Source organism: Dipodomys merriami, unplaced genomic scaffold, assembly GCF_024711535.1.
Source record: "Dipodomys merriami isolate MVZ:Mamm:240054 unplaced genomic scaffold, mDipMer1.0.p SCAF_348, whole genome shotgun sequence".
Lineage (NCBI taxonomy): Eukaryota > Metazoa > Chordata > Mammalia > Rodentia > Heteromyidae > Dipodomys > Dipodomys merriami.
In genome coordinates, this window is record NW_027205026.1 from 177,193 (window position 1) to 201,297 (window position 24,105).

At 47.2% G+C, this 24,105-nt stretch overlaps 1 protein-coding gene across 2 annotated transcripts in view; it reads right to left on the bottom strand.

The window, feature by feature from the left end:
* The window catches only part of Tcf25 (transcription factor 25), a 36,582-nt gene extending 15,039 nt beyond the window's left edge, over positions 1-21,543 (bottom strand). Inside the window, exons 1-5 of one of the 2 annotated variants that reach the window (XM_069987815.1) lie at positions 21,268-21,543; positions 14,860-15,012; positions 14,219-14,293; positions 10,019-10,137; positions 6,062-6,127 (exon numbers count right to left, since the gene is read on the bottom strand). In XM_069987815.1, coding sequence (XP_069843916.1) covers positions 6,062-6,127; positions 10,019-10,137; positions 14,219-14,293; positions 14,860-15,012; positions 21,268-21,459 — 605 coding nt within the window. In that variant the 5' untranslated portion in view covers positions 21,460-21,543. The remainder of the gene's footprint in view (positions 1-6,061; positions 6,128-10,018; positions 10,138-14,218; positions 14,294-14,859; positions 15,013-21,267) is intronic. The other variant, XM_069987814.1, reaches the window with a different exon arrangement.
* Between the last annotated feature and the right edge of the window lie 2,562 nt (positions 21,544-24,105).

Below are 24,105 nucleotides of genomic sequence, written 5' to 3' on the forward strand. Positions count from 1 at the left end.
TGGCTGCCTTATCCCCACGGGAACTGTGGGAGCAAATAGGGAGAACATTTGGGGAGGGGACAAACAGCATGGTCAAAGGTTGAAAACAAAGCGCAGGAGGCAGCAGTGATCACCACCATTCACTCACCACAGGATCAGAGACAGGAAAGAATAAGGGCTAGATTAGGATGGGTGGGTGGCTCAGTAGACCACCTACCTAGCACGTGCAAGGCCCTAGGGTCTATATTTAGTACTGAGAGAGCGTGAGAAAGAGAAAAAGAAGTTGGGGATATAGCTCAGTGGCAGAGCGCTTGGATGAGTCTCTGGGCTCAATCTCCAGCACTACCAGATAAATAAATTACATTTAACATAAATTTAAAAAAGAGAATTGAAACAGTCCAGCAAAAATGGACAACAGTAAAAAGGAAGCCAAAGATGACACTAAAAAAGTGAGGAGATTAAGACAAGGCCTGGTAGGATTCTGTAGTCGGTGTGCTAGGTAGGAGAGAGCAATCAAATTGGGAAAAAATGACACTTGGTAGTAGGCATGTAACGGGTACCACTGTGGACCACTGACTGAGACCAACATAACTTGGTTTTTTGTTGTTGTTGTTTTTTGTTGGTCGTGGGCCTGAGCACTGTCCCTCAGCTCTTCAGCTCAAGGTTAGTGCTCTACTACTTGAACTACAGCACCACTTCCAGTTTTCTGGTGATTTACTGGAGATAAGAGTTTCATGGACTTTCCTGCCTGGGCTGGCTTTGAATCGCGATCCTCAGATCTCAGTCTCCTGAGTAGCTAGGATGACAGGCGTGAGCCACCTGCACCCAGCTGATAACTAGGTTTAAACAATGGAGAAAACCAGAGGAGGGCAAAGATACATTTCTGACCAGAAGTGAGCCTGCTGGAGAAGACGCTGGAGGGACAGGGAAGCCCAGGTATCTGTAGAATTCTCATGGCTGTGGAGTTTGGGGTAGTGGCTGGGGACAAGGTACCAGGACTCTGACCCCAGGGCCAGTGCTCTGAATTATTACTGGGTGTTGGGGCACTACCATAAGGACTTAGACTCCCCATGAATGGTCAGGATTAACCTGCCAGACACAGACAATGATGGTAGAGGAAGGAACGTCGCTGTTTCAGTGAAGGTTAGATCTGGAATGGAGTGATGACCATGTGCGCGCTTTTCTCTATGCTTTTTAGATAACTTAAACTATTTTGTTAAGAGAGAGAAAAAGCGATAGGAAAAAACAAGAAAAATATGTGCAAGAGCACCAGGTACTGGGGCTCACATTTATAATTCTAGCTATATAGGAAGTGGAAATCTGGAAAAATGAAGTTCAAAGCCATTGGACAGGTAAGTCCACCCAATTAGCCAGCAGAAAGTTGGACTGGAGGTGTGGTTCAAGTTGTAGAGTGCCAGCATAACAAGCATGAACCTAAAACCTGAAAAAAAAAAAAAAAAAAAAAGCTGGGCACCAATAGTTCATGCCTTAGCTACTCAGGAGGCTGAGATCTAAGGACTGTGGTTTGATGCCAGCCCAAGCTGAGAAGTTCATGAAACTCATCTCCAATTAATCACAGAAAAAGCCAAAAATGGAGTTGTGGCTTAGTTAATAAAGTGATAGACATGAGCAAAAGGAGCTCAAGGGCAGTGCCCAGGCCAGTACCTAGGCCCAAGCCTTAGGACTCGCAAAAAAAAAAAAAAAAAAAAAAGGAATCAGTTAAGATGCCAGACTCTTAGAAACAGAATTTTTTAAAAAGCATGTTTTTTTTTTCCTCCCAAAAAGAAAAACTGTAGGAGAAAAATAGCTGTAAAAAAGAAGCATGTCCCAAATAAAATGGGGCAAGGCCCTGGGTAACTGGTAGGGCACAAAGGGAGAATAATGGAGGCTCAGAGCTGTTTCAAGTCTCATGTGCAGTGGTTCTGGAAGGAGGTACCTGGTGCTGGAGTGTGGCAGGGAAGGTACTTCTCAGGGGTTCTGGAAGGGCACCAAGTGGTTTACAGACACATAGGCACTAGAGATGGCGTAGGGAGCTGGGGAGGGAGGGAACTGATTTCATCTATCATGTGGGCAGGGGAATATTTAAACTCAGGCCTCACTATAGCCTGCGCTAGCCTGAAACTCCTGTCTTCCAAGAAGGCATGTCCCACCATGCCAAGTCTAGGACTCACTTTGTGTGTACGTGTGTCATGGTACTGGGACTTGAACTCAAGAGCTTGGGCATTGTCCCTTAGCTATTCTGCTCAAGACTAGAAGCTTTAATATGTGAGCCATAGCTTTGCTTTCAGCCTTTTTTCTTTTTGGTGGCTAGCTGGAGATATGAGTCTCACCAAGGTTCCTGCTTCTTCAAATCACAATCTTCAGATCTCAGTCTCCTGAGAAGCTAGGGTTACCAATTAGTGTGAGCCACCAATGCCAACACCGATGCCTGGCATACGTATGTCTTCAAAAATGTAAGTCTCAGGGCTAGGAAGATGGCTCAGTGGTAGAGCGCTTGCCTTGCATGCCTGAGGCCCTGGGTTCGATTCCTCAGCACCACATAAGTAAAATGAAAAATGCCGGAAGTGGCGCTGTGGCTCAAGTGGTAGAGCGCTAGCCTTGAGCTGAAGGACAGCGCCCAGGCCCAGAGTTCAAGCCCCACGACCGGACCCCCCCCCAAATAAAAAATGTAAGTATGCTGGGTGCTAGGGGTTCACACTGATTGATAATCCTAGCTACTCAGGAGGTTGAGATTTGACCACTGCAGTTAGAAGCCAGCCTTCCAGTAAAGTATGTGAGACTTATCTCCAATTAACCACCAAAAATCTGAAAATGGAGCTGTAGCTCAAGTGATAGAGCTAGACTGGAACAAAAAACTCAGGGACTGAACCCACACCCCAAGTTCAAACCCCAGGACTGGCACGAGGGAAAAAAAGAAGAAGAAGACATAAATGTAGTAAAAAATATAGTATTATAAGTATAACAAGGGGCTGGGAAGGTGGCTCAATGGTAGAGTGCTTGCCTCACATGCATGAGGCCCTGGGTTCAATTCCTCAGCATCACATAAGCAGAAAAAGCTGGAAGTAGCACTGTGGCTCAAGTGGTACAGCACTAGCCTAGAACTGAGGGACAGCAACCAGGCCCAGAGTTCAGGCCCCAGGACCGACACAAAAAACAAAAAACAAAACAAACAAACAAAAAAAGGATGGGGCACCATGATACACATTTATAGCTTAGACTACTAAGGAGGTATGGTGGGGGGAAATCACTTGATTGTGAATTTAAAACCAGCCTGGGAAACCTAGTGAGGCTGTGAAAAAAAAGAGTCAGGTACCAATAGCTCATGAGTGTAATCCCATACTCAGGATGAGATCTTAGGACCAGGTTTAAAGCCAGCTTGAAGACTTTCACCTCCAATAAGCTACCAAAAAGCTGAAAGTGGATCTATGGCTCAAGTGGTAAAGCACTAGCTTTGAGGCAAAAAGAAGCTCATGGACAGTGCCCAGGCCCTGAGTTCAAGCCCAGCGCCAGCACAAAAACTATCAAAAAAAGAAAGAAAGAAAGAAAAAAGACTTCTTTGTCTATATGTTATGACAGATTTTAACATGCACTTCGCTACTGTGGATGGAGGAGTTTAAGCTGCACAGCTTCTTTGGAGGGTGAAGCAGCAATATTCAAGTAACAGAAAATGAGAACACCTTGGACAATTTTATAAAATGTGGCAGATGCAGGGAACTGCAGCCATCTGCCAGACACAACTTTGCATCAGAAGTAAGTAAATAACCCTGGCATACAAACTAACACTCGAAGGGAGAGTCTTTAACTCCCATTTCCTGTATGGGGAGCAGGAAATGTTTCTTTTTCCCATTTCTCCCTACTTTAATCCTGTTATATCAAAATAAACCCTCTCCCCCTTTAACTGTCAAAAAGACAGTAACACTTGAAATGTGGAGTATAAAACCAGTCTTGTTACTGACCAGTACAAGTGTTCTGTGCCATGGGAAGACCCAGCCCACCACAATGGTTATCTCTGGGCAGGGAGAATGTCAGCCCTCTACCACTTGAGCCATAGCCCTACTTCCAGTTTTTGAGTGGTTAGTTGGAGATAAGAATAGCATGGGGAGCTGGGCACCGGTGGCTCATGCCTGTAATCCTAGCTACTCAGGAGGCTGAGATCTGAGGATCGCAGTTCAAAGCCAGCCTGGGCATGAAAGTCCCTGAGACTCTTATCTCCAATAAAACCACCAGAAAACCGGAAGTGGCACTGTGGCTCAAGTGGTAGAACGCTCGCCTTGAGCTGAAGAGTGCAGGGACAGTGCCCAGGCCCAGTTCAAGCCCCACGAACAAAAAAAAAAGAAAGAAAGAAAGAAATCTCATGGGGATTTTTCTGTCAGGGCTGGCTTTGAACCCATGATCCTTAGATCTTAGCATCCTGAGGAACTAGGATTAGAGGCATGAGTCACTGGTGCTTGGCTCAGAAAGGCATTTCTAAATTGCTTCAATTTTTTTTTTTTTTGGGTCCGGTTGTGGGGCCTAACTCTGGGCCTGGGCGCTGTCCCTCAGCTCTTCAGCTCAAGGCTAGCGCTCTACCACTTGAGCCACAGCACCACTTCCGGATTTTTTTCTTTTTGCTTATGTGGTGCTAGGAAATCGAACCCAGGGCCTCATGCATGCAAGGCAAGCGCTCTACCACTGAGCCACCTTCCCAGCCCAATTGCTTCAATTTTTAGCAAGAGGTATTTAATTTAATAATTTTTAAAAAATTTACAAAAAGGACCAAGGTCATCAGGAGTGGTAAGGCACACCTGTAATCCCAGCACTCAGGAGGCTAAGGAAGAGCGGTTATAAATCTGAGGCCAGCCTGTGGTACCATGACCTCTACCCAAGAGAGAAAAAAGCTTTCTAGTCATTTTGATGGGTGAAGAGAGAGCAGAACACATGGCTCCTACAGTCCTTTGTGCTTGCTTTCTGTAGGTGTGAGGATGCTGGATGCTGCTTATCACAGCAGCTGTGCTGGCAGCACATTTCCCAGCCGTTAACAACTACTAAATCCTCTGCATATCACCCTTATAACATTAAAAAATTAAACTGGTGGCCGCCGGTGGCTCACGCCTGTCATCCTAGCTACTCGGGAGGCTGAGATCTGAAGTTCGCAGTTCAAAGCCAGACCAGGCAGCAAAGTCTGTGAGACTATTTTTTTTTTTTTTTTTTTTGTCAGTCGTGGGGCTTGAACTCTGGGCCTGAGTGCTGTCCCTTAGCTCTTCAGCTCAAGGCGAGCGCTCTACCACTTAAGCTACAGCGCCACTTCTGGTTTTCTGGTGGTTTATTGGAGATAGGAGTCTCACGGTCTTTCCTGCCCAGGCTGGCTTTGAACCGCGATCCTCAGATCTCAGCCTCCTGAGTAGCTAGGATTACAGGCGTGAGCCACCAGCACCCAGCTTCTGTGAGATTCTTATCTCCAGTTAACCACCAAAGAAGCTGGAAGTGGCGCTGTGGCTCAAGTGGTAGGGTACTAGCTTTGAGCTGAAGAGCTGAGGGACAGTACACAGGCCGAGTTCAAGCCCCACGACCAACAAAAAATAAATTAATTAATTAAATATACCAACATAGGTAAGCCCTGCTAGAACCTAAATCTTATGTTAATTTTGTAGCTGATTTGGAAGCAAAATGAACCTAAGACTTCAGGGACTAGAAGTTCAAAATTTACAGAAGATTTTAAAACTTGTCAAAAATTATGAGGCAGGGAATAAGGCTTGGTTCAAATGGAAGAATGCTTGCTTAGCAAGTATGAGACCCTGAGTTCAAACCCCAGTACCAAATAAATAAATAAGGAAATAAATGAAACAACAATGTACATACTAGAAAGGCAGGTGAGGGATGGAGCTCAGCTATCCTACGTGGGGGAGGGGGGCATCCTGACCCCCTCTCCTTGTGCTCATTTTAGACCAAGTCTAAGGATTTCACTTGTCGTCCTCTATGGCCTTACATACCACCACCCCCCGCCACAGCCCACAGTGATTTTTAACCCTTCAACATTCCCTCCTCTCCCTAGAATCTGAAAAGGAATGGAACAGCTTAGAGCATAGATTAGTGTGGACCTTACCTTTGCTCCCCCAGGACTGCTCGAGCACCAAAATACCTTTTCAGTTCTGTGTCTGGATTCAAGTGTCTAGAGAATTGAAATTTTTAGAAAGAAAAATTAAGTTTTGTTCTGCTATAATGATTCTGGGAATTTTAGGGAGCCATGTAAGAATCTAGTAACTCTGGTTTGAAAATCACTGGGGGCCGCTGACGGATGCCAACAGATGAAGCAGCCGTCCTGCTGGAAGAAGACACCTGGAGCCGGTCTCTTTCACACGGCATTTGTCTGTGAGGATGTTAGGGCTTCCTAAACACCTGAAACTAGAATACGGTATTCCAAAGAACTCTAGGTGACACTTTTTTTGTGGGGGAAGGGAACAGTACTGAAGCTTGAATACAAGGCCTCAATGCTTGCTAGGCAGGCATTCTACCACCGAAACCATGCCATGCCCAGAGCCTTATTTTTGTTTCAATACAGTAAGATCCTGACTCCCTCAAAATAATAATAATAATAGCACTGCTGGCTCACGCCTACAATCCTAGCTACTCAGGAGGCTGAGATCTGAGGATCGCAGTTCAAAGACAGCCTGGGCAGGGAAGTCCATGAGATTTTTTTTTTTTTGGGGTCCGGTCATGGAGCCTGAACTCTGGGCCTGGGCGCTGTCCTTCAGCTCTTCAGCTCAAGGCTAGCTCTTTACAACTTGAGCCACAGCACCACTTCTGGCTTTTTTCTTTTTGCTTATGTGGTGCTGAGGAATTGAACCCAGGGCCTCATGCATGCAAGGCAAGTGCTCTACCACTGAGCCACCTTCCCAGCCCGTCCATGAGATTCTTATCTCCAATAAATCACTCAGAAAAAAACCAGAGTGATGCTGTGGTTCAAGTGGCAGAGTGTTAGCCTTGAGCAAAGAATCTCAGGGTCAGGGCTGGGAAGATGGCTCAGTGACAGAGCGCTTGCCTTGCATGCCTGAGGCTCTGAGTTCCATTTCTCAGCACCACATAAGCAAAAAGAAAAAAGCTGGAAGTGGCGCTGTGGCTCAAGTGGTAGAATGCTAGCCTTGAGCTGAAGAGCTAAGGGACAGTGCCCAGGCCCAGAGTTCAGATCCCATGACCGGACCCAAAAAAAAAAAAAAAAAAAAAAAAAAAGAATCTCAGGGTCAGTGCCCAGGCCCTGAGTTCAAGCCCCAGGACCTGCATAAAATAAAAAAATAAGCCAAGGCCTTAGTTCAAGCTCTGGTACTGGTGTTTATGCATGTGCCTGAGTGCATGCATGAGCGTACACACACACACATGCACGCACACACATAATAACCAATGTCATAGGAACCAGATTTCAGTGCATATCTATAAGACCAAGAGACGGATAACCACCCAAGGATAACAGTACTTTTAGTTATTTCTAAACCGTAAGGGAGGGACAAAGAACAGTGACAGAACGTGAGGTACATGAGAAGCAGTGTATGAATGTGTGAACATGTCACGATGAACCTCCTTGTACAACTAGTATATGCTAATTAAAAAGTTTAACTAAAGAAAGCAACCGAAACAAAACAAGCTGAGCACAAGTGATTCATGCCTATAATCCTAGCTACTAAGGAAGCTGAGATCTGAGGAGCCTGTTTCAAAGCCAGTCCAAGCAGGAAAGTCCCTGAGACTTTCTGATTAACCACCACCAAGCTGAAGTAGAGCTGCAGCAAGTAGTAGAGTAGTAGCCTTGAGCACAGCAGCTCAAGGACAGTGCCCAGATAGCCCCAGGACTAGCATCAACAAAAACAAAAAACAACTAAAGTTGGGTGCCTGGGGGCTCACACCTATAATCCTGTATCAGGAGGCGGAGGTGAGGGTCTTAGTTTAGAGCCAGCCGAGAAAGAGATAAACATGAAAGACTTTTATCCCCAATTAACCAGGAAAAAGCTAAAAGTGGCAGAGCGCCAGCTGTGAGGGGGAAAAAAAAAAGCTCAAGTCCCTGAGTTCAAGCCCTATTACCAAAATATAGAATCAACCTATAGGGCCAGGCCTAATGGCTTACACTTGTAATTCCAGTTTCCCAGGGCAGAGATCAAGAAGATTATAGTTTGAGGCTAGCCTGGGAAAACTTAGTAAAATGACACCTCCACCCCCACCCCGGCCCCCCCATCTCAACAAAAGAGACAAACCAGGCACTGTTGTTTCACACCTGTAATCCTAACTACTCAGAAGGCTGAGATCTGAGAATCACAGTTTGAAACCAGCCAGGGCAGGATACTCTTATCTCTAATTAATCCCCAAAAGTCAGAAGTCTAGCTGTGGCTCCAGTGGAAGAGCACTAGCCTTGAATAAAAAAGCTCAGGAACAGCACCCAGGACCAAAGTTCAAGGCCCATGGCAGACAAAAAGGTGTGAGGACAAGACAGAGCTCGGTGCTGGTGGCTCACAGCTATAATCCTAGTTACTCTGGAGGCTGAGAGCTAAGAATTGTGGTTGGAAGCCAGCTCAGGTAGAAAAGTCCCCAGGAGACTTTTTTTGTTTTGGTTGGTCGTGGGGCTTGAACTCAGGGCTTGAGCTCTTCAGCTCAAGGTGAGCGCTCTACCACTTGAGCCCCAGCGCCACTTCCGGTTTCCAAGCTGGCTTTTAACTGTGATCCTCAGATCTCAGCCTCCTGAGTAGCCAGGATTACAGGCATGAGCCACCGGTGCCCGGCTTTCCAGGAGACTCTTTTTTTTTTTTTTTTTAATTTTATTTTATTTTATTTGAGTCCAGGAGACTCTTATCTCCAATTAACCACTCAAAAACTGGAAGTGCTGCCAGGTGCCGGTGAAGATCACGGTTCACAGCCAGCTTCGACAGGAAAGTACACGAGACGCTTTATCTCCAATAAAGCACTGGGAAATTGGAAGTGGCGCTGTGGCTCAAGCGGTAGAGTGCTCGCCTTGAGCTGAAGAGCTGAGGGACAGTGCCCAAGCCCAGAGTTCAAGCCTCACAACTGATAAAAAAACAAAACACAAAAAAACCTGGAAGTGGAATTGTGGCTGAAAGTGGTAAAGCACTAGGTCTAGGTACTTACTATCCCTGATCCCCAAGTTCAAGCCCCAGGATGACCACCACAGGCTGGCCTAAGGGAAAAAGTCTGACATCTGGAAAATAACTAAAGCAAAAAAAAAAAAAAAAAAAAAAAGGCTAGCTAGGCACATGGCTAAAGTGGCTGAGTACCACCTAGCAAGCCAGAGGCCCTGAGATCAAACAGTACCACCAGAGAAATGTAAATGTTAAAATCCTCTAAAATATGCATATTTTCCTTTTCTTTTTTTCTCCAAAAGGTTATTTCATAAAAGTTTAATGATAATTTATTTTTTATGTTTTTGTCGGCCATGGTGCCTGAACACTGGGACTGGGCACTGTCCCTCAGCTCTTTAGCTCAAGGCTATTGCTCTACGACTTGAGCCACAGCACCATTTCCGATTTGTTTCTGCTTATGTGGTGCTGAGGAATCAAACCCAGAGCCTCATGCATACAAGGCAAGCACTCTACTACTGAGCCACCTTCCCAGCCCTAAGGATAAATTCTTACGACCATATTTTTTAAGGAATCTTATGTTTCCCCCTCCCTAGTACGGAGATAGAACCTAGGGTTTTATATAAACTCCCCAGACCTTACCACTATTTTTCTTTTTGTGCCAGTCCTGGGTTTTGAACACAGGGCTTGGGTGCTATCCATGAGTGTTTCTGCTCAAGGCTAGTGCTCTACCACTTGAGCCACAGCTCCACTTCTGGCTTTTTGGTGGTTAGTTGGAGATAAGAGTTTCACAGACTTTCCTGCCTGGGCTGGCTTTGAACTATGATCCTTAGATCTCAGCTTCCCTAGTTGCTAGGATTATAGGTGTGAACCACCAGCCCTCAGCTCACACATTACAAAATAAACACAGTAAACCTTTAAAATAAACACGGTCAAAGTAAAGACAGTAAACTTTCTACTTTTAGTCCCCTGTGATGGAAGAGCTGTACCTGTGCTCCACATGCAGCACATGCTTTCTAGAGCTTAGAGGAGGGGGGCCTGGGCAGCTGAATTCACTGTTGTCCTCAATTCTCTCCAAGATGCGATCAATATCGTCCAGTCCATGTTCCTAAAAGTCCAGAACAACGTGTTAATAACCACTTTGATCTTTTAGTTTTTTGGTCAGTCATGGGGCCTGAACTCTGGGCCTGGGCGTTGTCCACTCAGCTCTTCAGCTCAAGGCTAGCGCTCTGCCACTTAAGCCACAGCACCACTTTCAACTTTTTCTGCTTATGTGGTGCTAAGGAATTGAACCCAAGGTCTCATGCACTGTACCACTGAGCCACCTTCACAGCCCTTTTCTTTTCTTTCTTTTTTTGGGCCAGTTCGGGGGCTTGCACTCAGGGCCTGTGCACAGTCCCTGAGCTTCTGTTCAAGGCTAGCACTTTACCACTTGAGCCACACCGCCACTTCTGGCTATTTTTGTGTAAGTGGTACTGAAGAATTGAACCCAGGGCTTCCTGCATGTTAGGCAAGCACTCTACCACTAAGCTATACTCCTAGCCCGAAGTTTTAGATGTAGAAAAAGCCGGAAGTGGTGCTGTGGCTCAAGTGGTAGAGTGCTAGCCTTGAGCAAAAGACAGTGCCCTGGCACTGAGTTCAAGGCCCATGACTGGCAAAAAAACAAACAACAACAAAAAAAAACACTCAAAAAAAACCTAAACAAACATGCAACAAATTCTTAAGTTCTATCATGTAGACATTTTGATTAAGATAAGTAGCAGCCCAAACAAGCACATTAGTATTCACTGCTCTCTTAGCCAAACAGAAAACTTCAAGGCTAGCTACTGCTTTGTACAAGTTACAAATAAATGCTTATTACTTTTTCATGGATAAAGCTCTGTGACATTCAAAAAACTATAAGGGAAAAAAATTAATCCTTTCTTCAAAGAATAGTAAATTTTTTTTTTTTTTGGTGAGAATGTTGAAAGGGGTGACATTGATTAAAATATATTCATAACTAAGCCGGGCGCTGGTGGCTCACGCCTGTAATCCTAGCTACTCAGGAGGCTGAGATCTGAGGATCGCGGTTCAAAGCCAGCCCGGGCAGGAGAGACCGTGAGACTCCTATCTCCAATAAACCACCAGAAAACCGGAAGTGGCGCTGTGGCTCAAGTGGCAGAGCGCTTGCCTTGAGCTGAAGAGCTGAGGGACAGCGCCCAGGCCCAGAGTTCAAGTCCCATGACCGACCAAAAAAAAAAAAAAAAAAAATTCATAACTGCTTTGTTAAGTGGCAATTCCTTTATACAACTACTTAAATAAAACAAAAATAAAAAATAATTTTTTTTATAATTTTATTTTATTTTATTTGTGAACATACTGTACATAGGAGTTACAATTGCATGGGCAGGATAATGCATACATTTCTTACCAAGCATTGCAGCCTCCTCCTGTGTTTACCCTTCACATACATTCCCAGCCTCCCCCCTCCACCCCAATCCCAATCCTTCTCCTTCCCTCCCCCTTCCCCCCCCTCTCCCCGCATCGACGTTGTAAAGCTCGTTTTGGACATGACAACTTGTACTTCTCATTGTTGCAACAGGCCCACCTGTATCCTTAAACAACTGGTTTTTCCCCATCTCCTCCTCAAGTTATACTGACATCAAATATAGTGAAAGCAGGGGTTATACTGTGGGGGAGGGAAAAAATAATTTTTTGTTTGACCTCATTGTTGCATTGTAGATCCAAATGAGTTAATGTCCTCTAGTAAGTGAAATATGGTTTGTAAATCCCAGTAGATAGCACAAAGCTACAACTTTTCAACACAAACAGAATCAAGACCTCAAGGCAAGCTAAGGACAGACTAGCCTGTCAACAATTTTTCTTTTTGGCAGGGGTGGGGAGGGAGATGGCTAGCAATGGTACATGAACTCAGGGCCTCAAGCTCTCACTTGGTTATTTCACTACCACTTGAGACACATCTCTACTTTTGGCTTTGGCTACTTAATTGGAAATAAGTCTCTCAGCTGGTGGCTCATGCCTGTAATCCCAGCTACTTAGGAGGGTCAAACAGTTTGAAGCCAGCCTGACAAGAAAGTCTATGAGACTCATATCTCCAATTAATCACTGAAAAAGCTAGAAGTAGTGCTGTAGCTGAAATGGTAGAGTGCTAGCCTTGAGCAAAAGGAACTTAGGAACAATCCAGAGTTCAAGGCCCAGGACCGGCCAAAAAGAAAAAGTCTCTCAGATTTGTCTGTCTCAGCTGGTTCCAAATCAATGTTCAGATCTTTGCCTACTGAGTAGCTATAATTGTGTGAATGAGCCTGGACCATCAACCATTTCTGTATCTACTACACAGTTAAGCTGTTAGCATAAGAAAAAAGTCAGACAGTGATCTTCACACAGTGTAACAGGACAGAGCTGGGGAAAGCTCTCTACTGAAAAGAGCTACTTATTATTTACTTACTCATTAATTATTTTTGTACAGTACAGGAGTTTGAACTAAAGATCTTGAACTATGGCTTAGCTTCTTCCTTTTTTTGAGGGGGTGGAGGAAGGTGAGGGTCAGTCAGAACTCAAGGCCTGGGTGTTGCCCCTGAGCATTTTTTTTTCTTTTCCTCAAATCTAGTGCTCTAACACTTAGCACTACCAGCTTTCCGGTGGTAAACTGGAGATAAGAGTCTCATGACTTTTCCTTTCTGGGCTAGCTTCAAACTGCAATCTTCAGCCCCCTGAACAGCTAGGATTACAGGCATGAGCCACCAGTACTGACTTGCTTAGCTTTTACATCCATGGATGTACTTGAGCCATACCTTGAGCCATGCCCTCACTCCCAACTTTTTGCTGGTTAGCTGCATTTTAAGTCTCACAGGCTGAGCACCAGCGGCTCACGTCTGTAATCCTAGGTATTTTAGGAGGCTAAGACCTGAGGATTTCAGGTTCAAAGCCAGCCTGGGCAGGAAAGTCAGAGACTCTTAACCCCAAGTAATCACTGAAAAAAGCCAAAAGTGCTGGCTAGGTGTCTGTGGCTCATGTCTGTAATCCTAGCTACTGAGGGGGTTGAGATCTGAGAATTGCAGTTCAAAGCCAGCCTGGGCAGGAAAGTCCATGAGACTCTTATCTCCAATAAAAACCACTCAGAAAACCGGAAGTGGCACTGTGGGTCAAATGGTAGAGTCCTTGCCTTGAGCTGAAGAGCTGAGGGATAGCATCCAGGCCCAGAGTTCAAGCCCCATGACCAAAAAAAAAAAAAAGCCAAAATTGGCACTGTGGTTCAAGTGATAGAGTGCTAGCCTTGGGCAAAATGGAGCTCAGGAACAGTGCTGAGAGTTCAAGCTCCAGGGCTTGGGAGTCTCACAGACTTTTCTGCCCAGGTTGGATTTGAACCCTGATCTCAGACTCCTGAGTAGCTAGAATTATAGGCATGAACCAGAGGCACCTGGCAAAACACAGTTTCTAATTTCTGTTCAAACTTGGAACCAAGAGTAGGCTGTGACCAAGAGGAAAAGGTAGGCTGGGAATGTGGCTTAGTGGTAGAATGCTTGCTTAGCACGCATGAAACCCTGGGTGTGGATTCCTCAGTACCACATACACAGAAAAGGTGGAAGTGGCCGGTGGCAGAGTGTAAGCCTTAAGCAAAAGGAGGGGGAGGGGGGGGAGGAAGAGGAAGAGGAGGAGGAGAAGAGGAGGAGAATAAGGAGGGGGGAAGGAAGAGGAGGAGGAGAATAAGGAGGGGGGAGGAAGAAGAAGAGGAGGAGGCAGGGAGGGAGAGGGAGGGGGAGGAAAGGTAGCAAAAGAAGTACATTTTCCTTTTCTTTTTCTTTGCTGGCAGTCCTGGAGCTCAAACTCAAGGCTTTGGTGCTGTCCCTGAGCTACTTTTCACTCAAGGCTACCATTTGAGCCACAGCGCCACTTCCAGCTTTTTCTGTGATTAATTGGAGATATGAATCTCATGGACTTCCCTGCTTTGGCTGGCTTCAAACCATAACCCTCAGATCTCAGCCTCCTGAGTAGCTAGGATTACAGGCATGAGCTGCCAGCATCTGGCCATTTCCTGTTTCTTTACCTGACTCTTTGCTTCTTTACTTCCACTGGGAAGGAACAAAACTATCAAGTGAAAATAAACTTTTTCTAGCACCAACTTGAGGATCCCAGCCAAAAGAGAAGAAAAAAGGCTTAAGAAGACTAACCAGATTAGGTCTGATACATACCGAGGATTCTCCTGGACAATTTTTCTTATTTTTCTGCTTCTTTTTCTTCTTTCGGAGTTTGCTACTTGCATTACACTAATAAAAGGAGACATTTCAAGCCATAGAAAGGGAAGTAAAAATCTTAAATCATGAGAAGCTGTCACTATCCCCTTCCTTACCTAGCAAGACCCCTCACCTTACTTTCATGCCAGAAATCTCCCATGGCCATCCTCCCAGCCATGGGGTAACTTCTGGACCCGCTTCTGAGTTCCCCATGACCTGAGTATCAAGATGGCTCAGTAGGCTTTTGTACTCTACTTTGCCAACCACTCCCTGCACACCTTAGTAATCCTGAAGACAGGTCCTCCCAGGGACTCCTGCCTCAGTGCTCCCCCACACCTGCTCTGGAATAACTTCTTCCATGAGACCCCAGCCTCACTAGCTGGAACAAACACTCCCACAAGACCACTACGGGTCTTAAGAATTTCAATGCAAATTTCATGAGGGCTCCTGTGAGCATTTTAAACAACTAGGTAATTAACATAAGTGAATTAAGAAAAGTGAGCTGCCGTGAAATTGGCAGAATTAAGTACAAGGTTGCCACCCTGAGCCCTCCTCCCTCCAGCATACTCTGACCTTCTCATTACCATGGGCCACATCACCTGTTCTGGGGTTTCTGCCTTGGCTGTGTGTCCATTGCTCTTGCTCACTTTCTCTGGGCTTCCATGCTCAGCTTGCCCTTTGTCTCCGGCCAGCGTACAATCAGACCTCTCCCCAGTCACTCCAGAGTCACCCTCAAGATCCTCAATGTTTATCTGGAGAACAGATGAGAGGAAAACAGGCTGTCAACACAGTCAGGTGCAGTGATGCTCAGACAGTCAAAAAGGAGAGGCAGACTCAGAGGGATCAGGGCCAGGTGGTAGGAGGGAGGACTATCTCCTCCTATGCAGCACAATTCTAGCCAAACAAGTTCAGGCTCAGTCAGGGAATACTAGAGAAATTTGTGTCGTGTATGGCATTTGTCTTCAAAGACAACACCAACAAAAATCCCCCACATTATCATTTATATCCAATTACCAAGCACCAGCCAAATGCAAACTTTCAAATACACAGCTGAGTAGTGAGGGTCTCTCTTTCCATTGCCTGCTTAAGCCTCAGCTCATAAGGCAGAACAGACAAGAGGCTAGGGGAAAGAGTACACCTATAAACATTTTTGAGTGGTGCTGGGCATGGATGGCTCATACCAGTAATACTAGTTAAGCCTAGCTGAGAGCTGGAGGATCACAGTTTGGTTCTTCTACAATATGCCATCTTCTAAAAACTAGTAATGGCTGGGCTAGAGGTGTGGCTCAAGTGAGAGTGGCAGTGCAGCAAGAACAAGGCCATAGGGCTGGGAAGGTGGCTCAGGGGTAGAGTGCTTGCCTTGCATGCATGAGGCCCTGGGTTCGATTCCTCATAAGCAAAAAGCCGGAAGTGGCTCTGTGGCTCAAGTGGTAGAGCGCTAGCCTTGAGCTGAAGAGCTGAGGGACAGTGCCCAGGCCCAGAGTTCAGGCCCCACGACTGGACCCCCCCCAAAAAAAGAACAAGGCCATAGCTGGGCGTGGGTGGATCACGCCTGTAATCCTAGCAACTCAGGAGGCTGAGATCTGAGGATCACAGTTCAAAGCCAAGTCGGGCAGGAAAGATAGTGAGACTTTTTTTTTTTTTCCTTATGTGGTGCTGAGGAATCGAACCCAGGGCCTCGAGCATGCAAGGCAAGCGCTCTACCACTGAGCCACCTTCCCAGCCCAGTCAGTGAGACTCTTATCTCTAATTAACCACCAGAAAACTGGAAGTGGTGCTGTGGCTCAAGCGGTAGAACAGTCGGCTTGAGTTGAAGAACATAGGGACAGCAACCAGGCCCAGAGTTCAAACCCCATCACTGACAAAAAAACAAAACAAAACAAAAAAAAACCAAGGCCATAAGTCCAGACTTTAGTATATCTAATATAAATAGTGGTCCTTTGCTTTTTTTTTTTTTTACAGTCATGAAGCTTGAACTCTGGGCCTGGGTGCTGTCCCTCAGCTCTTCAGCTCAAGGCTAGCGCTCTACCACTTGAGCCACAGCACCACTTCCAGCTTCTTCTTCTTATGTAGTGTTGAAGAATCAAGCCCAGGGCCTCATGCATGCAAGGCAAGCACTCTACCACTGACCCATCTTACCAGCCCAATCTGAAGATTGTATATATAAAATGGTATAGTATTTGTACATAATCCATACAATCCTCAGTTCTGTATAATTGTGTGTGTGTGTGTGCGCGCGCGTGCGTGCGCGCTCTAATAACGGGGCTTGAACTAAGGGGCTCCACCTCTTGCTTGGCTTTTTGCGTTCAAAGCTGGTATTCTAGGGCTGGGAAGGTGGCTCCGCAGTAGAGTGCTTGCTTCACATGCATGAGGCCATGGGTTCAATTCCTCAGCACCACATAAACAGAAACAGCCGGAAGTGGTGCTGTGCTGAAGTGGTAGAGTGCGAGCCTTGAACTGAAGAGCGGAGGGACAGTGCTCAGGCCCAGAGCTCAAGCCCCATGACAGACAATAAATAAATAAATGAAAAATCCGCTTTAAAAATGAAAAAAGCTGGTACTCTACTACTTGAGCTACACGTTTAGGTTTTGCTGATGAAATGGATTTAAGAGTCTCTTGGACTTTTCTTCTGGGCTGTATTTAAACCTTGATCCTCAGGTCTCAGCTTCTTAAAATGGCTATGATTGCAGGTGTGAACCACTGGTGCCCAGCATGGAGGCTTGTTCTCTGTACAGGGCTGAGGATTGAACCCAGAGCCTGTGCATGCTAGGGGCAAGTTGCACCACTAAACCATACCCCCAGACTTATGTTGCTGCCTTCTCTTTTTTTTTTTGGTTGGTTGTAGGGCTCGAACTCTGAGCCTGGGCGCTGTCCCTCAACTCTTCAGCTCAAGGCGAGCATTTTACCACAGTGCTACTTCCAGTTTTCTGGTGGTTTATTCAAGATAAGAATCTCACAGAGGGGCTGGGAAGGTGGCTCAGTGGTAGAGTGCTTGCCTGGCATGCCTGAGGCCCTGGGTTCAATTCCTCAGCACCACATAAACAAAAAGAAAAAAGCTGGAAGTGGCGCTGTGGCTCAAGTGGTAGACCGCTAGCCTTGAGCTGAAGAGCTGAGGGACAGTGCCCAGGCCCAGAGTTCAGGTCCTACGACTGGACCCAAAAAAATCTCACAGACTTTCCTGCCCAGGCTGGCTTTGAACCACGATTCTCAGATCTCAGCCTCCTGAGTAGCTAGGATGACAGGCATGAGCCACTGGCACCTGGCTATAATATTTTATCTTAAGAGAAAAAAAAGATTAATTTTGTTTAAAGCAAAATATAACAGTGTATTTTGGGGTTCCTAATAGAAGTAATAAAGAAGAAATAACTGGAAATTCCCTGTTGTCAGGTTATAGTTTATGTGAAGTGATAAAATGCTTGAGTATAAACTGTTAAACCACAGAAGCTTATTGTTAAACCCTAGAGCAACCACCATAAATAAGAAATAGGGCTGGGCACTGGTGGCTCATGCCTGTAATTCTAGCTACTCAGGAAGCTGAGATCTGAGGATCATGGTTCAAAGCCAGCTCAGGCAGGATAGTCTGTGAGAGTCTAATCTACACTAGAAAACCAGAAGTGATGCTGTGGCTCAAAGTAATAGAGTACTATTCTTGAGCAAAAGAGCTCAGGGACAGCTCCCAGGCCCAGACCCACACTGATGACAAAATAAGAAAAAGAAGAAAGAAAGAAAAGAAAAAAGAAGCCAGGCGGCAGTAGCTCACACCTGTAATCCTGAGCTCTTCAACTCAAGGCTAACACTCTACCCTTAAGCCACAGCACTACTTCCAGTTTTCTGGTGGTTAATTGGAAATAAGAGTCTCTATTCCTGGGGCTGGGAAGGTGGCTCATGCCTTGCATGCCTGAGGCCCTGGGTTCAATTCCTCAACACCACATAAGCAAAAAGAAAAAAGCTGGAAGTGGCGCTGTGGCTCAAGTGGTAGAGCGCTAGCCTTGAGCTGAAGAGCTGAGGGACAGCGCCCAGGCTGAGTTCAAGCCCCACGACCGGACCAAAAAAAAAAAAAAAGTCTCTATTCCTGCCCAGGCTGGCTTTGAACTGTGATCCTCAGATCTCAGCTTCCTGAGTAGCTAAGATTATAGGCATGAGCCACCAGCACCCAGCAAACCTGTTATTTTGACAGCTGCTTGCCAGAACACTGCTCTAGATAATGGGCTTATATCAGTAAATAACAGGAAGCTTATATTCTAGTAATGGGAGATAAACAATATAAAATAAAAAGAATAAACAAGTAGCTTGTCTTGTATGTTTGTTGGTAACTGACAGGAGGGGAAAAAAATAACAGAATAAAAGCAATGGGAAGAGTGGGTGACCACATGCTTTAATTAGACAGTAACAAGTACCCTTTTAAGTACCCATTTAAGGAAAGTTCATGGAAGGTAAGGTGCCGAGGCTTGTGTTCATATTGGAACAAAGGGAATTTGTTTAGTAAAGGCAGGTCAGGAAGCTTGAGCAGAGCAAGCCAGATTATAAAGAGATAGGATGGTCATCACGACAGACCGGACAAACCTGGTGCTACTGAAGATTGTTGGGAGATGATGGAAACACAGGCCGTGATCAGCACAAGTTCAGAACAAAATGTTCAGGAACAAAAGCAAAGGCAGAGATGAGAAGCCCTGCCAGGTGGCTGAGCAGAAGGTGTGGGCTCAGCAGTAAGATCAGCTCACATCTGGACACACAGATCTAGGAGGAAACTGGCATTGAGCTGCATCCACAGCCCTGGGAGGAGGCCTGAGCTCCTCCCAGGCGATAATATTCTACCAGAAAGCAGGGTGCTGGAATATGGGTTAGTGGTAGAGCATGCTTAACTGGTGTAACTTTAGCTCAAAACAAGCAAGAAGAAAGGGACAAGGGAAACACCAAATCTTGAGTCCATTATAATTTGGGTGATACACATAGGCATCATTTCTTTCCATTTGTATATATAATCACCTGCCATTTTTCTCATTCCTCCTGAATGTTCCCAACATTCTATTTACCTTTCTTCATTAGTAGGGACATTACACTTGTTCCCAATATAAAAACCCCACCAGTAATCATAGCTATTCAGGAGGCTGAAATCTGAGGATCATGGTTCAAAGTCAGTTCAGGCCAGAAAGTCCTTGAATTTTTTTTTGTTTTTGTTTTTTGTCAGTTGTGGGGCTTGAACTCTGGGCCTGGCACTGTCCCTCAGCTCTTCAGCTCAAGGCTAGCACTCTACCACTTGAGCTACAGCGCCACTTCTGGTTTTCTAGTGGTTTATTGGAGATAGGAGTTTCACAGTCTTTCCTGCCAGGGCTGGCTTTGAACCTCGATCCTCAGATCTCAGCCTCCTGAGTAGCTAGGATGACAGGCATGAGCCACTGGCGCTTGGCTAGTCCTTGAGATTTTTATCTTCAATTAGCCACCAGAAAACCCTTAGTATTGCTATGGCTCAAAGTGATGAGTGCTAGCCTTGAGCCAAAGAGCTCAGACACTGGGCCTCGGCCTTGAGTTCAAGCCCTATGACTAATAAAAAATAAATGAGTGAAAATATATAAATAAAAGCCATGTAAGTAGAAAGTTGTTTTTTTGTTGTTTTTTTTTTTTTTGCCAGTGCTAGGTGCCTGAGTGCTGTCGCTGAGCTTTTGTGCTCATGGTTAGCTCTCTATCACAGTTCCACTTTCAGCTTTCTGGTAGTTAACTGGAGATACAAGTCTCACAGACTTTCCTGCCTGGGCTGGCTTCAAACCACAATCCTAAAATCTCAGCCTCCTGAGTAGCTAGGATTACATGTGTGAACCACCAGCGCCAGCTAGGAACATGTTTTAAGTTGGCACTACTTAAAGATTTAAATGATCAGCCTGTGAATGTGGCTTAGTGGTATAGGGCTTGCCTAGCATGCATGAAGCCCTGAGTTCAATTCCTCAGTACCACATACCCAGAAAAAGCCAGAAGTGGTACTGTGGCTCAAGTGATAGAGAGCTAGCTTGAGCAAAAGAAGCTCAGGGACAGTGCCCAGGCCCTGAGTTCAAGCCCAGACCTGAGGGGGAAAAAAAACTAAACTACCTTTATTAAGATTTAAAGCCTAGTGCTGGTGGCTCACACCTGTAATCCTAGCTACTCAGGAGGCTGAGATCTGAGGATCACAGTTCAAAGACAGCCTGGGCAGGAAAGTTCATGAGGCTCTTATCTCCAATAAACCACTAGAAAACCAGAAGTGGTGCTGTGGCTCAAGTGGTAGAGCGTTGTTAGCCTTGAGCAAAAGAAGCTCAGGGACACTGCCCAGGCCTTGAGTTCAAACCCCAGGACTGGCAAAAAAAAAAAAAAAAAGCCAACAAAGATTTGGGTATATTTTGTGGTGCTACCAAGTGAACTTCATGCACGGTAGAGAAGCATTCTACTATAGAGCCGCAGATAATCTGGATTTAGAGTGAAGTCATCAATACCTCTTGGTATTGATCTCCTTTCCAGGTTGTGAAGACGTAATTACAGTGCCTGACACATGCAAATATCCTCCAAATAAAAATTAATCTTGCTGGGGGGCTGGGAAGGTGGCTCAGTGGTAGAGCGCTTGCCTTGCATGCATGAGGCCCTGGGTTCAATTCCTCAGCACCACGTAAGCAGGAAAACGTCAGAAGTGGAGCTGTGGCTCAGGTGGTAGAGCGCTGGCGTTGAGCACTCGAGGCTCAGGAGCAGCGCCCAGGCCCTGGGTTCCGTCCCCACTCGGCCGTGGCGCTGTGGCACCTGCCCCACCGAGGTCGCGCCCGGGGGCCGCGGCCTGGCCCTTCCCAGCGAGCCCTAAGACCACGGCCCGGGCCGCGGAGCCCCGCCCCCTCCGGCGCGGAGGCATCCCGGGGCAGCCTGGCCCCGCCCCGCCTATGACGTCACGGTCGCGCCCTCCGCGCGGCAGCCCCAACCCGACGCCCACACCGTACCGTGACGTCACGCCCCGCCCCGCCTGGCCCCCTCCCCCACGCCGCCCGGCTTCTCACCAGCTCGAACCGGTTGTTGACTTGGACGCCGTCCTTTCCGGTGCCCGCAGGGCGTCCTCCACCCATTCCTCGTTTTGATCCTCCTTCTTCCCCGTCATCGTCATCGCGGAGTACAAACTGCAGGGCGTCGGGCCCGAGGGGCTCTTGACCGCGCTGTTCTCCCCTCAGTCTCCGGAGGGCCCGGCGCGACATAGGACCCGACGGCCTGCCGTCTGGAGACAGAGCAAAGGAGACCGGCCGGCGCGCCTGCGCACTTACGGCCCGCTGGGTGAGACTGGCGCGCCTGCGCACTTACGGCGCGCTGGGTGAGGCTGGCGTGTCGCGTCTGCGCGCTGTGGCTCTCCGGAACTTCCGGCCCGTTACCAATGGCGTCAAAAAAGACCCAGGAGTCGCCGCACGTGTTCTCGCGAGCGCTGAGAGCCCGTGAGCTCTAGCTGTGCGCGGCGTCCTGGCTGCCGCCTGCCTTTCCGGGCGTGCGGGGTAGGGCGGGCCAGGCGCGGCGCGAGCTGTGCCCTGACTCAGGCCCTGGTTCTCAGAGGGCAGCCGGAGGGCACGCGGTCCCCGCTCGGTGTGCCTCGCCTCTTCAGCCTGCCTCGGGATGCAGGAAGCTGTCACTGCACCCAGAAGCTTCTCAGAGCCACGCACTCCCACGCTTCCCCCGGGGGACACCGCGCCGGGGCGCACCCTGCAGCCGAGCCGCGCGGGAGCCTGAGGTCAAAGCCGGCGCGGGCAGGAAAAGCCCCGAGACTGCTGCTGCTGCGGGTCGTGGGCCTGCGCCTTCCGCTCGGGCGGGCGCTCCTCCGCTCGAGCCACCGCGCCGCCTCCCGTTTCCTGGCGGTTTATTGGCGATCAGTCTCATGGACTCTCCTGCCCCGGCTGGCTGCGAACCGCGATCCTCAGATCTCAGCCTCCTGAGTTCCCGGCCTCCAGTTAATCACGGGGAAAGCTGGGAGTGGAGCGGTGGCTCCAGTGGTGAAGCGCTAGCCTTGGGCAAAAAAAGGAGCCCAGGGACAGCGCCCAGGCCCTGAGTTCAAGCCCCAGGACCAGCAAAAGTAAAAATAATAGGTCCTCGTTTTTTGCTCTTTATTGCCACTAATGCAACAGAAGGTGGCTCCTATACATTTAGGTATGAGAATCAGTGGTCTGAGGCTGAGGATTCTGTCCCCACCAGGCATCATAATCAATGCATCCATCAGTCCTACTCCAGTCAGGCGTAGCACTCCATCCCATGGCTCACTGTTTGGGACTAAGCTTTCTGTGTCACCCTTACTCTGGTGGTGTGACTAATTTATGGAAGCCTGTTGACTAGCCTATGAATGGAAACGGGAGGTCTCAATCCTGAACTGCTTCTCTTCCCTGAGCAGTCATGAACAATGAGGCCCAACATCAGGCCCAACTTGGAATGGGTCTTCGCTAAACAATCAACAGCAGGGCTGGGAAGGTGGCTGAGTGGTAAAGCGCTTGCCTTGCTTGCATGAGGCCCTAGGTTCGATTCCTCAGCACCACATAAGCAAAAAGAAAAAAGCCGGAAGTGGCACTGTGGCTCAAGTGGTAGAGTGCTAGCCTTGAACTGAAGAGCTGAGGGACAGCACCCAGGCCCAGTTCCACGACCAGACCCCCCCCCCCAAAAAAAAAAAAAAGCAAATGTGAGTTTCTCCCTGAACGCCTAAGGCCTGATCTGTTCCTCAAGATATATCAACTCTATTTGCCAAGATTTCAAGTAGATGAGGTTCATGATGAGTTGATGATCACCTTTCTTTACCCATGGTTGGGAGAAGAAAAGGGGCTACAAAACTCCAAAGATAGCAAGAACACAAAACCAGGAAGTCTCCTTGACTTTGTCTTACAGTTTGCCTGTCTAAAGTTGCCTAAGTGGCCTCTGGAAGATCTCTATGGAACTGTATGGCATGAAAGGATTGCTTTGCCCAGATATTCCCAGATAGGCTTTTGTTGTCTTCATACTGGCTTTTCAAACGTTCTGTGTAGATCAGAACCCAGGTCCCTTGAGTTTGAGAGTATAAGGCTGTGTTGCCCTATGCCACTTTCTGCAATTGTAAATCAAATGCACTTTAGTCCCTGGAACTGCCCATGAGAGTGCTGCATAAAGAAATTTTTTTTTTCCTGCTGAATCTGGGGCTTGAACTGGGGTTTGGGCACTGTCCCAGAGCTTTTTACATTCAAGGTTGGCACTCTACCACTTGAGCCATAGCTCCACTTCCTGTCTTTTTTTGTTGTTAATCGGAGATAAGTCTCTTGAACTTTCCCGCCCCAGATGGCTTTGAACCAAGATGCTCAGATCTCAGCCTCCCTAGTAGCTAGGATTACATGCATGAGCCAATGATACATGGTTGTGTGTGTATGTGCCACTACTGGGGCTTGAATTCAGAGCCTCACACTCACTTGGCTTTTTCACTCATGGTTGGTGCTCTATACCTGAGCCACACTTCCACCTCTGGGTTTTTGCAGGTAAGAATCTCTTGTCTGCCCAGGCTGGCTAGCTTCAAACAACAGTCCTCAGATCTCAGGGCTTCATGTCTGCTAGGCAAGAATAGGACTTAGGGGTCTGGGAAAATGAGACCAAAGGATCTCTAATGTTAGTAGCTAATGCAGGTGACAGATGGTAATGTGAACTGTTGTTCCGCATGGAGAGGACCAGGGCCAAGGAGTTGGTAGAGAAGCTGACCGAGAGCTCTGTAACAGCAGTTGTCCTAAACACCTGGTCCTGCAATTGTGCATCCTGATGGAGGTGCCAGGGAGGCCCATCCTGGTTCTGTGGGGCCCAGCCTCGCCTTGAAAGAGCATACAGCTGCCTCAGTTGAACCCTCAGTGCCCACCTCA